The sequence below is a fragment of the Caretta caretta genome, chromosome 3 (assembly GCF_965140235.1).
Source record: "Caretta caretta isolate rCarCar2 chromosome 3, rCarCar1.hap1, whole genome shotgun sequence".
Classification (NCBI taxonomy): Eukaryota; Metazoa; Chordata; order Testudines; family Cheloniidae; genus Caretta; species Caretta caretta.
In genome coordinates this window covers 163,828,015-163,841,766 of record NC_134208.1, presented here as the reverse complement: position 1 = coordinate 163,841,766, position 13,752 = coordinate 163,828,015, and the positions used below count along the sequence as shown (strand labels likewise).

At 40.4% G+C, this 13,752-nt stretch overlaps 1 protein-coding gene across 1 annotated transcript in view; it reads left to right on the top strand.

Annotated features, from left to right (window-relative positions):
• TGFB2 (transforming growth factor beta 2) overlaps positions 1-13,200 on the top strand; it is a 73,496-nt gene extending 60,296 nt beyond the window's left edge. Inside the window, exons 3-7 of the mRNA XM_048843201.2 lie at positions 3,276-3,408; positions 3,525-3,635; positions 5,520-5,697; positions 6,733-6,886; positions 9,408-13,200. Of these exons, the coding sequence (XP_048699158.1) occupies positions 3,276-3,408; positions 3,525-3,635; positions 5,520-5,697; positions 6,733-6,886; positions 9,408-9,566 (735 nt within the window). The 3' untranslated portion in view covers positions 9,567-13,200. The remainder of the gene's footprint in view (positions 1-3,275; positions 3,409-3,524; positions 3,636-5,519; positions 5,698-6,732; positions 6,887-9,407) is intronic.
• Positions 13,201-13,752: the final 552 nt, after the last annotated feature.

The window sequence follows — 13,752 nt, the reverse complement described above, 5'->3', positions numbered from 1 at the left end:
TTCCCAAGCACTATCTAGAAAGAGGAGTCACTTTGTCTCCTACTGGGTGGCTGCTTCACAGTGTACAACAATACTATGCTGCAGTGTAGGAAAGGAAGTGAAGAATACTTTATCTGACTGAAAGTGCAGGAGGAATTTTGGTCAGTAGATTGTAACGATCCATACTGGTATTTGGCTGGCACAGTGGGGCTAGTGTGCCCTTACCCCTTGGGGAAAAAATGTCATGGGGTCTTTCTTGATCAGCAGCAGTCAGGGCACTGATTTTATGTATCTTCCTAACACCATATGGGGGTGCTGATTCAACCTAGAGGGAAGACAGAAACACTTCTGCTGATTCACCAATATCACTTAAAGCAGCACCCATAGTGCTTGGAGGCCTCCCATCCAAGTACTGCTCAAGTCTGACTGCTTAACTAGCGATACTGATAACATAGGTTAGCTGAGCACTGCTTAGCTTGCGAATTAATAACCCGGCCTGAGGTGCCATAGCTTTCTGCTCTTCCTGCAGATGCTGTGAATGGAAGGAGGAGATAAGTCTCCCGATCCAATAATGTAATGATGGTCACGTAACCTTCACACTGAATTATTCCCATTCTACTGTTTCTACACATTTCTCATAATACTTTCAGTTCTGATAGCAAGACTGGCTTTCAATGCACTACCGTATGTGCAGGGTGAGTGAAATATGCTCTGTCTCTCATGCCTGGTGAATACAGATAGTGTTCCACTTGCCAGCAGGCTGTCATGGGGGAGAGGGGAAGAAAGGGGGTAGGAAGACATGCTCTTTGGGGACTGGTTCCCTCCCTTGGCCAGTCCCCTCTACTCTCTCAGGGCCCACCTGAAGATTCTTAACTTGTCTCAGGCCGACCATATCAAATCTACTTGCATTAGCAAATGGCTTTTTGCACGTTTTGCACTTTAGAGACATATCATGATATGAAGAGTCAAACCTGCTGTGAGGTGTGACTGCACAGAAGGGCGGAGATGAGCAGAAGTGCTGGGTCCTCTTCAGCTCTCTCCTGAGAAGCATGCGTCCATCCATCCATCCATGCAGCATGGCCGCTGTGTTGTCTTCTTAGGAACACTTGAAGTGACCCAATATAATTCCAAGGGAACCCAAAGTTATATCTGTGCTGCCATTGGATTTTCGCAGCTGTAAATACTGATTCCCTCAGCCCCCTCAGGCACAGGTGAGGAACGGGAACCTTTTTGCTGCCTTCATTCGCTTGCTGTAGAGTTTTGTGAACACTTAGTTTGAAGAATGCATTGTGAAAAAATTGGCTCCAGTTCTGAAAGGTGCCGAATGCCCGCAGTGCCCACTGAAGGTGCCGAATGCCCGCAGTGCCCATTTCTGGGAGGGACTCAGCAGCTTGTAGGATTGGACCAATAGCATCTTGTGTACCCCTTCTCTCCCAGTCCTGCAGTAGGAGTCTGTGGGAGGAAGAAAGGCTCCTTCCTTGGAGTAAGAACTTACCATTCTGTTGTTCTTGTCAAGAGACAAATCCAGGGCTGCTTTCTGAGAGGAGAGATCCAAATACAATTCTCTGATCCGTGGCATGCAGAGGCTCCAACGAAGTCAGTGGAGAAATACTGCATCTGGGGCAGTATCTGAGACTAGACTAATTCCCTTTGTTTCATGATGAAAAACCTATTTCAATCACATGGCCTATTTTCGTTCCTGTTGTCCATGATATTTTCAGGTGAATTTTACCATCTCATTTGCTGATTATGTACCAACAAAATGCTGACTTGGGTTGAGAACACAGAATGGAAAAATGAACATGTCTGTCTATCATTCATTTTAGAGATGGATTCAGACTGTGGGGAAAAAATCCATGAACTGGCATACCAATGGGTGCAAACTGATGTTATCATTAGGTCTTGATTAAAATGTACTTAACATGGCATGACGTTCCAGCTTCCTGAATAAAAAAAAAAAGAAAAGCATCAGTGTAGTAATGGCGGGGAACTGGGCAGTTCACAGACGCCATAAGTCCAAGTTTTTCTTCCTAGATATGGAAGGAATCTGTGATTGCATGCAGTGCGGTGATTGCTTAGTTGTTTGGAAATAAGGGGAAGAATTTGTTGCACTTGAGAATCTGGAAAGGTGCTGCAGTATCTTATAGAGGTAGAAATAGGGTTTTGCTAATGAAGTGTGTGCTCAGTACTAGGTTGTGATAAACCTGTTGGCATAAAATACAAACTAAGTTGGAATGAAAATTTGGGTTAAAAAAAGCATCCTAAACAATACAAAATAAATAGAATAAAAGGCTATATTCAACTAGGATTTACACTGCTTTATTTTGCTGTATCCTCTACAAACAACTGCGTAAGCTACATCTTCTTGCAGTTGTCTGTAATACAATGAGCATTCATGTGGCCAGTAACCCTGAGTCAGAGTATTATTAGACATTAGTAGCTCTAACAAGGTAATACTTATGTTCAGATGAACTGTTCTTAAACAATATAACAGTATCATCAATGTACAAAGCACAAACAGGCTTTCTTTTAGCCTGTGGTGTGCATGTGTTAATTTACCCAACATATATATTATGGCTAATGTTGGACTAGCCTCACGAACTTGAATGTTGGAGTTTATTCCCATTGCTCCACCACTTCTGCAGCATTGTAGTGCAGGGCAGCATTTTGTTGCTGTCATTTCTCCAGATTTCCCTTGGAGAACTACATGGAAGACAGTGCTTTTGTTTCAGGATATAAGCTGATTACTTAAGTGGTTACTCTATGTCTACCCAGGAAAATACTTTGTAAGTCTAGGTGCAAATATGGGGATTCCTCACCCCTTTTTGAAGCATCAGGTATATTAGAGGTAAGATATATTGCACTAGGGAGAGTTATGAACTGCAACTTGGCAACTCCAGTGTCCCTATGACTGCAAAGAAATATAGAGTAACTGGTGGTGGACCATATGCACTACTGGTTCTGGAACAGAATAATAGATGGAAAAGACTTCATTTGCCAGTATCTTTCATGTCACTTTTACCACAATATGCAGATGACTTAATCCCTGATCTTGTGCTCTCTGAAGTCAACAGCAAGTCTCCCATTGATCGAGCCTTATCCTGCATCACGGCTTAGTATGCATTTTTGTGTCAAAATGCCTGAATGTCTATCTACCGTGTGTATGTGTAGATTTCTGTAACATTATTTATTAGTATACCACTCTGTTATTAGAAGCTCTTACAGAGTGTCCATTTTGATAAGTCTGAAAAACTGTAATCTACAGACAGTCTTGACTTGTTCACTGTTTCTTTCAGGTTGTTAAATCCAAAGAACTACCTTCACCAGGACAGCGCTACATTGATAGCAAGGTAGTTAAAACAAGAGCTGAAGGGGAATGGCTGTCTTTTGATGTCACTGAAGCTGTACACGAATGGCTCCATCACAAAGGTGATGAGTAGTGCTCTTCTCTCTTGCCTTCCCACCCCAACTCCTCCTCCATAACCTGAATTATTTCAGGGTCACTGCAAATGTAAAAATGATCCCCCCACTTTCATGTTTTGCAGAGAGGAACTTTGGATTTAAGATAAGTTTACATTGTCCATGCTGCACCTTCGTGCCTTCAAATAATTATATTATCCCAAATAAAAGTGAAGAGCTAGAAGCAAGATTTGCAGGTAACAAAACAACAACAAAAATGGGGGGGGGGGAGGTAGGGGTGTACGAAGGGCAGTGATGTTTGCTGATTAAAAGATAGAAATAACAAACTTTATATGGTCTCTTTAAAATATAAAATACAACTGATTTGGGGGCCTGAGGATGATGAACTAGAGAGCTGTGACTCTTTGTTGGGGGGTGGGAGTGAATGGGATGATTGAGGACACATGGGTAAAGCCATGTCAACACTATAAAATGTAACTGTTCCACAACTGAATCAAGGAGATTGCACTGCCATAAGCACAAATGGTTCAGTGCATACACGCTAGCCTGTTCCAAACCAGTTTAGCTTCAATGCCCTATCAGTATCTATCTCACAATTCAAGGCACAGCTCCCAAAACAGTGGATTCTGGGAGATTTTGAAGTCACCAGTGCACTGGTGCACATAACTGAGCCTACACAATATTTCAGTCTGAACTATTTTATTGCTGTCCACGCTGGCACTAAAATGGTGCAGGGCCACAATAGTGCAGACTAAACCATTGATTAGCACTGGTGTAGGCAGGTCTAATCCAGACAGTGTTTAGAGCACATGCAAACTGTTTGCAGCACTTTTGTCTGTGAACAGGATGTATTTTACAAGTGTGCAAGAGGGACTAAGCAGTTCTTAACATGGTAAATTTCTCTAGTATAGACAAGGCAGTAGTCAGGTGTTTTGCTTTCCATTTCCCCAAACAAATGAGTAATGTCATTTTGAATTTGGAGGGCAGAAGAGCCATTCACGTAACATGAAGAATGTCCTGGTGCCAGACACTGTTTGGCCGATCACAAGATACCATTTTTGGAAGGGTAATTGTTTTGCGGCTGATGTAAAATCATATCAGGCCCCGCTGTTAGTGAGTACCTGCAAATGGACTCCCAAATCTTTGGGGGATGCTAATGGCTCCAGTTGCACCTGGGTGTTTTCACTTGGTTATATCTCTGCTGTAACATTTCAATATGCATTAACTCTTAACTGTAGCATAGATCATTTGGGGAAGAACTATACAGTATGTGCCAAATTTGTATACATGACCTACAATGTTGTATCTGTTGAAGTCCTTTGTCCTACTGAATAAGACTAGTAGTGATCTAAGATCATTGTCAATGGCTTCCAAAAAAATTTAATTAATCCCAATATCCGTGATCTCTAGTTCCAGTAAAATTATTTTAAAGTCCCCACTGCCATGTATGTACCAGATTAAGGGGCTGGAAGGATTGATTTATGAAGAAAGATTAGCAGGACAAAATAATATGTACTGGTTAGTAATATGGAAGATTGGAGAACAGTGTACAAGCATTTGAAAGATGTAGATATGAAGAAGGAAGAGGAATTGCTCAGATGGCATAATGGGGTGAAATAGGAATAATGAAATGAAATTAAGCAAAGAAAAGTGTAGGTGAAATGTCAAGAGATGATCTAATGATGCTTTCTGGCCTTAAAAGCTATAAATCTGAAAAAAAGTGAGATTCCATTGGATTGGTCTCTCACACAAAGTGGCAACTGCGGGTCATTTAAAACTAGCGTAGACTAGTAGACTAGAAACTGGACTTTCTCACATGGGTAGGTGATCCAATCAGTCTATTTCATCATTAATTTTGATAGATCTATTAATTGCCTTCAAAAAGCCATTTAGATAGACTAAAATTGGGGGAAGGCCAATATGTCAAACATGAGGGTATATGATGCTATATATACCTTAATGCAGAGATCTCAGGTTGTGATTCCCTGCCCCCATGACACACCTAGCTGATGTCCTCACCACCGGTTTTCTAAGAGACAGATTTTTTTTAAAGAGATGGTTTATATAATTTGTGAAGAAAAAGCAACACAATGTTTATCACCAAAATGTATTTTTTGAAGGTATTGATGACTCCTACATATATTCCAGTGGTGATGGGAAAGCTTTCAGGTCCAGTAGGAAAAAATACAGTGGGAAGACCCCACATCTTCTGCTAATGTTATTACCCTCCTACAGACTTGAGTCGCAACAGCCCAGTCGGCGGAAGAAGCGTGCTTTAGATGCTGCCTATTGTTTTAGGTAAGTATATGTATAAAGTCAGTTTACTTATATTTACTCCTACATGCCTAAAGGTGTAACTTGGGTTGTTTCTAACATGATCTGATAAATTTCTTTTTATTGAGTGTTAACATAGAACTCTCAGACAAGTTAGGTCAGTCTGTAGTAAAACCGACATGTTCATATGGGATCTGAACCTAACAGGAGATGATCACCTGCAATTCCCATAGAAGTTAATGAGACTTGAGAGTGCTCATGACCTTTAGAAAACAGGAAATCAAGATCCACCAGTACTAGTCCCCAACCACACCAGTCATGTAATCACGGGAAATAGTTCATATGAGGACGCTGACCTCCTCAGAGGAAGTTCACCCTGGCAGAGTCTGTACCTGTACGAGCTGGGGGAAACAGTCCTTCCTAACTTAAATCTGACAAACAGTTGTATATGTGAGCAAAAATAATTGTGGCTACGCATTGCATTCCAGTATACTCTGAGCTACTATTGGTTTCTAAGTAATTGTTTCTTTTTCTTCTTGAATCCCAGGAGTGTAGCTTCTGCCAGTATGCCATGGTTTAAAGAATTACAGCTGAGTCACATAATTCCATAGGGGTTGGTCAGTCGCCCTGCACGTTTCCCCATTGCAGAGCCACAAAATCTTAAGTCTCCCAGGCACTGTTGTTTCCACACAGGAGACAACTATAGATTAGTTTCTCAAATATATGCCTCTGCTTCAACATTGGTAGACTAGTGACTGATTAGTGCTTCCCCTGTACATGGGATAACCTGTCAAACTGTATCTTAACATCAGGAGTGAGGCATCTATGGGTCTAACTTCAGTGAGACCGGAGATTTGGTCCTTAGTAGTTGGAATTGAAATCATTGCTTGGGCACTGTATGGAATCTTACAGTGTGAATTAGTATGAGAGTCAGGGTTGAGCTCACCTGTAAAGCATTATGCAGAAAGCAATTAAATGGATTCACCCCCCCACACACACACACACATACACACACATTGTGGTTCTGACCAATGCATTTGTCTGTATTTTTATTTCCAGAAATGTGCAGGATAATTGTTGCCTGCGTCAACTTTATATTGACTTCAAGAGGGATCTTGGCTGGAAATGGATTCATGAACCTAAAGGGTATCATGCTAATTTTTGTGCAGGAGCCTGTCCATATTTATGGAGCTCAGATACTCAGCACAGCAGAGTAAGTCCTAGTTTTTGAGAACTTTGATTCATGTGACTTGTATTAGAACATCTATGTAAAAATCTTGGGTTGAATTATATCATCCTTGCCCCCAAATGCCAAAAGCTTTCATAGTGCAAAACATGTATTATTTTAATGATTTTCTTAGGGTGAAATTCAGCCCTGTAGAGGGGACCAGTACAAGGCCTCCATTTAGAGATTAAGTGGGACTTATGTGACCTTTTGCTGGCCCTCTGCAAAAGGAGTGAATTTCATCTTAATAATGAGCCCATCACTGTGACATACGGATACATCACACATGTTATAAACATCAAGGAGAGAGTGCCTGAGTTTCACCGCTGGCCCAGCTGACAAGCTGGGCCTTGCCTTGCTGTCTCTGGAGGTTAACATGTTCTAGTTTTGCTAGACTACCTGAGAAAATGGAGCTCCCACTAAGGATTCCCTTTCTTCCACCTACAAAGTTGCAAAAGCATGGTATCCGCATGGGGAAGCGTTCGCTGCCACTGGTTGGACCTTAGCTATTGTTTGGATAACTGGAGGGATTTGGTTACCACTGTTGATCTGCCACCTTTCACAAGTTTCCTAAAAACTGAATAGATGTGATTTATTCCCTAGCTTTTGGTCTACTGTTAAGATTCAGTAAATGTGAAAAGTTAAACTTGTCTCCAGATGAGTGACTCTTCAGCATTGTGCCATGGAATCTGCAGCTGGATTCAAACCAAGAATGATGGCTCCCATTCCTCAAGCCTTCTTTAAAATATGAGATTAGCATTAGCAAGCAATTGGATTTCAGTACACTGAACAGTAATCTTGTTTTCTCTAGTATGAGAAAATCTTATAGTCCAGGCCTGTGTTGATATTGAATATAAACAATGCACTGCATATATGTGGCTGGCTGGCTGCATCAGTGTAGTCCAGTGGGGTCAGCAGGCTCAGATGCAAGAGAGAAGTCTAAATTCCCTCTGATACACAGCAGTGGTATGCAAAGTTTGGAGCAGCACTTGTTTTTTAAGGAAGAATAACTGTCATGGTCACAAATATGTGGTTTGGACAGGTACCCAACAAGGCAGAGGTTGCTTAATAAAGTAGTTAGTGTTGCTGCACTGAACAGGACTTCTGTCTCAGCTGCGAACCCTGTGCTGAAGCTCTGGGGAAAGGTCACTTAGTGTTTAACTAACACATTAATGGCATCCTCGGACATACCTGTGTATCATCAGTGGGTAACCTACATACTTCCCTTAGAGAAAACCATTCTGCATGTGCATCTCCTATGGCATGAAAGCGGCTAACTTGGCCGTAGTTGGTTCCAGGCAAGAGTTTTGCGATCAAAGTCACAGTTAATCCATAGTAGCAATAATGGACATAGCAGCATGGGAGAAAAACCAAGCGATGCCTAACTCAATGAAGGGTTCACTTCTCCCTTTGATGCACTTGCAAAACCAACATCAGTTAACAGTCAACTAAAATCTGAAAGCGTAAATATGGCTCTTTCAGTGCCTACCCCGTTAACAGAATGTAATGTACATCTAATACATCTGGATTTAAAGGGCTGAATTTCCAAGGTAGTCGCCTTAGAAAAATACCCATAAGTTCATTGTGCCCTCGAGCCCCCATATCTGTGCACAAATCAGGTCAATGTATGTGCAAATAAAATAGTTTTAAAAGAATTTCCTCTCTTACTCACCTGCCAAGACCTAAGTTTAGTGTTGTGCCTTTCTCCTCCAGCAATTGATTACTGTGTATCACTGTCACTTTAAAACATTGTAGAGCGTGAACTCAACTCAGTTCTTGGCAGATAAAAAACCTTTCCGTTCAACTCTGACTAAGCTTATTTACCATTAATGGAAGTTTTGCACACACATTATGATTTACTTATATCATTTTATTGCCTAGTGTTTTGCAGCCAAGTAAGAGGACAAGGCCTCTGTCCCAAAAAGCTAACAATCTAAATAAACGGGACAGCACCTCAAGGGTATAAGAGAGCCTCAAAGCAAAAGAATGCTGAACATCAGCACCAAATGTGTTATCCGTTATAATTTGTGAAGCCTGCAGTCACACACAGTGTTGTACAGTGAATTATCTGTGCCAGAAGCCATACATACCCCTGACGGTTTACAAGCTGGCACAACACAGTACAAAACTGAACAGAGTTTGGAATGATATTTCTAGATGGAAAATGCTATGGAACAGGTTTTTAGAAGTCTGTTATAGCAGGAAAGGCTGTCTTGCTGTATACTGGCATCTGTTGATGATAGGCACAGGGTGAGTGATGTAGAAGGCATGAAGTTGTATTTGGCAAGGAAGACAAATGGGATGAGATGTATTGTTAAAGTGTAAAGTGTGACCAGGGCTATAGGCCTAATCCAAAGAGTATAGAAGTCAATGGGAGCCTTTCCACTGACTTCACTGGACTTTGGCTCAAAGTCTATAGGAGCAAGTGATGCTAGAGATGGAGATAGGCATTGATTTGTGGACACAGTGATAAATGTTTTCATCCCAGTTTTTTTCTTTCTTCTTCAAGGTACTCAGTTTGTATAACACCATAAATCCAGAAGCATCTGCCTCTCCGTGCTGCGTGTCCCAGGATTTAGAACCCCTCACCATCCTGTACTACATTGGCAAAACACCCAAAATTGAACAACTTTCCAACATGATCGTAAAATCTTGCAAATGCAGCTAAAGATATCCCTGAAACAGCAATAAACAAATATGTAAAAATAACCAAGGAAGAAAGAAAAAGAGATTAAGAAAGAAAAAAGAAAATCTAAGTTCATCAGTGTTAAAAAATACAAAAATAATAAAAAAAAAACCTAAAAAGAAGAAGAAAAGCGGTACTAGTCCGAACTGTTTGAAAGTTTGTGTGTTTTGTTTTTTTTAAAACTGGCATCTGAAACAAAACATTGAAGGCCTTTATCCTACACTTCACCTACTCAGTTAGTGAGATAGACAAGAAGCAAACAAAAACCAAAAACAACAACAAAAACAAAAAGAACCACACCTTTTAAAAATAAACACTGGAAGAATGTGTTAGTGTTACTATGTGAAAGGAAAAAACAGGAAAATCCCATTAAGTGGAGTTGCTGTATCTGTCCCATGCCTTACTTGATCTCTCTGTATTGTTATGCGATAGACATCCTACCCATTCTTTTTAGTTTTAGTGTTAACAGTGCATTATTTATTTGTATGTAAAAACTATCACATGAACATTTCTTCGCCATTGGAAAAAAAGAAACAAATGTGGACAAAGTGGAGACCAAATAAACTGCCAGAAATATGTTGAATGCTTAGGGGAACTCAAGCTCAAACAATCCTGAAAATAATGGTTAGTTTAGTTCAATTAAAACAGAAGTCAGTTATTACATTATTGAGAAAATCTGCCTTAAAAATGCCTTATTTTACATGCCAGCAGCCTAGGGAGGCTTCTTTTAAAGTCTCAAACCCTTGTTTTAAATACTGAAAAACTTACTAATAAAGGACGCTCTGTTTCAGTCTCAAAGACAAGTCTATAAGATTTTTTTTTTACTGTAAATGATTAAAATGTCAGTTTAGTAAACCAGTGAAATATTTAACATGTACTGGTCTAATCTTCAGACCTTAATATGTTGCTGTATAGCTATGCTATGGGATGTTTTGTTCTTTTGGTATATGTAACCATACCTATAGTATTACAATAGGTGGGTAGTAAAAGCCAGCTTAATTGGAAACATATCTGTAGATCTCTATTGTAAACTATTAAAAAAATTAAGTACTTTATGTGTAATGTGTAAATTTTCACCATATTTTTGTATTTTGTAATACTGTCAACTCTCATGAGTTTGAATTTGAATTTGGGGCTCTTTTTGATCACTCAGTCATGTGTTTCCCTCCAGCTGGCCAGTATGAGTAGAGTCCCTATATTTTGACTTGCACTACAAATACATGTTTTATAATAATTTGCTATACATATGCTTTGTATATTGTTCATCATTATGACATAAGCTACCTGACTCCATTTGTTTTTTGTTTTACAAAAAGGATGGATTAAAATTGTCTCCTCCTCCCCTCCCCCACATCCTAGTTCATCCACGTTTGTAGCAGTGAATCGCAACGCGACTTAGCGTTTTAAACCCAGTTTTGTTTCATTTTCTCAGCTAAAGACAGTCAAACGGATGGATAAAAGAGCAAGATTTTCAAGAAAAGATTTTACAGCCTAAGTGATATGAGGCTAGGGCCCAGTCCTACAAACCCTTACATACAGTGAAATTCACTACTGTGCAGAGGGCCAAGACAAAGCACATGCATCACTGAAGCCCTAAAAACAAGGCTTGAGTGGGACTTAATCAGTTTAGAGGCCTTGTGTTGGCCTTTGTCACAGCAATGATTTTTCACCTGCAGTTAGTTTATGGGAGTGATCCTTCTCCCACAGAGGTCAGCAGAAGTTTTGCCACTGACTTCTGTGGCAGCAGATGAGGCCTAGTGAGAGTGTTTACATGTGGAAGGATTTGGAGGATCGGGCTCTGTGTCTTTGTTTAATCTTTTTTTTTTCTTCAGATAACACCTTTTCTTTTTCCTCTTTCTAAAAAAAAGGAACAAAGGAACATAAGTCTCCTAGGAAACTCCTTTGGGCCCTAACAATCTGCAGAGTACTCTAGAGAGAGTAAAAAAAGATCTACATCGTACACGTTGTTTAAAAAAAAATGAATAGCAACAGATCCCTAACCTAGAACCAAGAGGTGTAAAAACATGAAAAGGAACAGTTCAATTGATTTTACATTATAAATTGTTCTGAATGGCAAAGCTTGAAGACTGTGCAAGGAAATATGACAACTGGATGTAAAGGGCACATTCCCTCAAATACAATACAGGAACAGGACCTAGGGTGAGATCCTGGCTCCATTTAAGTTAATGGGAGTTTTGCCATTGACTGAAATGGGGTTGAGATTTTACCCCTGAAGCTTTAAAACAAAACATTAGGGGCCTGATCCTCCACTGTATTAACTTGAATTTAGGATAGTGTAACTCCATTGACTTTAGCCGAGCAACACTGCTGTAAAACTGAAGTAATATAGTGGAGAATCAGGCTCAAGGTCTGGATTCTGCTCCTTTGATTTGCACAGACAGTTCCCATTAACTTCACTGAGAGCCTGCGCTCATTGCCGAGATCAAAATGTAGCCCTGTGAATAATCTGACCTGCCTATTGTCTCAGTGCAGAGGAGGTATATGAGGGTTTGTATGTGTGTGTGGTTCTTCTCTTATTATTATTTATTTAGCAAATTGAAATTAACAAATGAAGGGTCCAATCCTACAAACACTTGCAGGAGCCATGTTTACTATCCCGAAGAGACCCGTGGAAATAAACAAAACTCTTTGAGGTAGAAAGCACCGTGACTGCTGGCGTTTGCAGCATTTAGCCCTCATCTGTTTTATTAGCTTCAATATCTGAATTCTATGGGTGGGGAGGAGGGGACAAGGGTTGGACAATTTTAAAAAAACCCAACTTGCCATTCACAATTGAAATGTGGCAAAAACCTGGTATTGAAGCTTGATGATTTGAAATAGCGGGATCTGAGATGCTATTAGTGTACAACTACACTCACTATGTGCTGGATGCAGGCAAAAGTTTGGGCCAGGGAGATGGGTATGTTTTAAAAAATCTGAGAATAATGCCTTATAATTGCATTAGGTCATTTCCCCCAAATTGGATGAAGTTTTGTTTTGTATCTTTTCCTCAGAAATGCACTGATAGTATTTGAAATGTTCTATTTTACAGCTCCTAAATCTTTTCTTTTTTGGTTTATTTTTAGACATATAGTTCCCGTTAGTGAATAAGGATATTGGGCCTGATCCTACAAAGGGCAGACAGAGCTCCTTTGGGTGAAACTCACCCCTGTGGAGAGGGAGGCCCTGGCACCATTTAAGTTCAGCGTAAAGCCTTAGAAAGAGGTTTAAGTGGAAATAAAGAGGCGCAGAGGCGCATACTATGGGGCCCCTCTGTGAGGTGCTGATCTTCTCAGCTTGCAGTGAAGATAGTGAGGAATTAAGGATACTCAGCACTGGGCAGGAGATACTCAGGACCTCACAGGATCAGACTCAAAGGGAAGGGGTGGGGCTGAGGAACACATCTCAGCACTTGGCTGGTTGGGTTAGGACAGCATTTTTTGTGTGTTTAGCAGCAATACAGTTGTATGGACAGCATGGTTTAAAAAAAAATAAAGAAGGAACATAAGAACAGCTGTGTTGTATTTTGATGACCCATTACCTTGTATTTTAACACAGTGTATGTCTGTTTTTGTGGTGCTCTAGTGGTAAATAAATTATTTCAATTATATGCTTATGTCGCATTCGTATGGCAGTCTTCTTCTGACATAAGAAATCCCTCAGTTCAGTACTGTATGTCTCAGCCTAATGTGGGAAGTAATTTTTGCATACTTGCTTTTCAGATTGTATTCTGGGGCCTGAATCTAACAAAAACTGTTCTCTGTATGGATGGATCACTTCTTTGCTCTGTTTTAGTGCAAAGATTACATAATCCATGCAGTGCTTTTTTCCCTTTCATTGCAGGATAAATACAGGCATATTGATTGACAGAAAATTGTTCCAGGTGAATATAGTGCCAGCAAAAGGTGTTCTGGATTGACAGTCATGGAGAGTAAAGTCTTCTGTATTCATAGTTACAACATAGGCAGTGGTATTGTAAACCTCTGTTACACCTCCTCATCGCTGGTGCCAGACCCTGATCTGCACCACGCATAATCAGTCTAGAACCTCTCTACAGAGACTGCCTTCAGTCTCTTACCAATTGCGTGGCGGGCTTTCGCTGCTAGATCTGGGGTTTGAATCCAGACCAGGTCAACCTGGTGGTGACAAAGTAATTTTGACTTCTGTC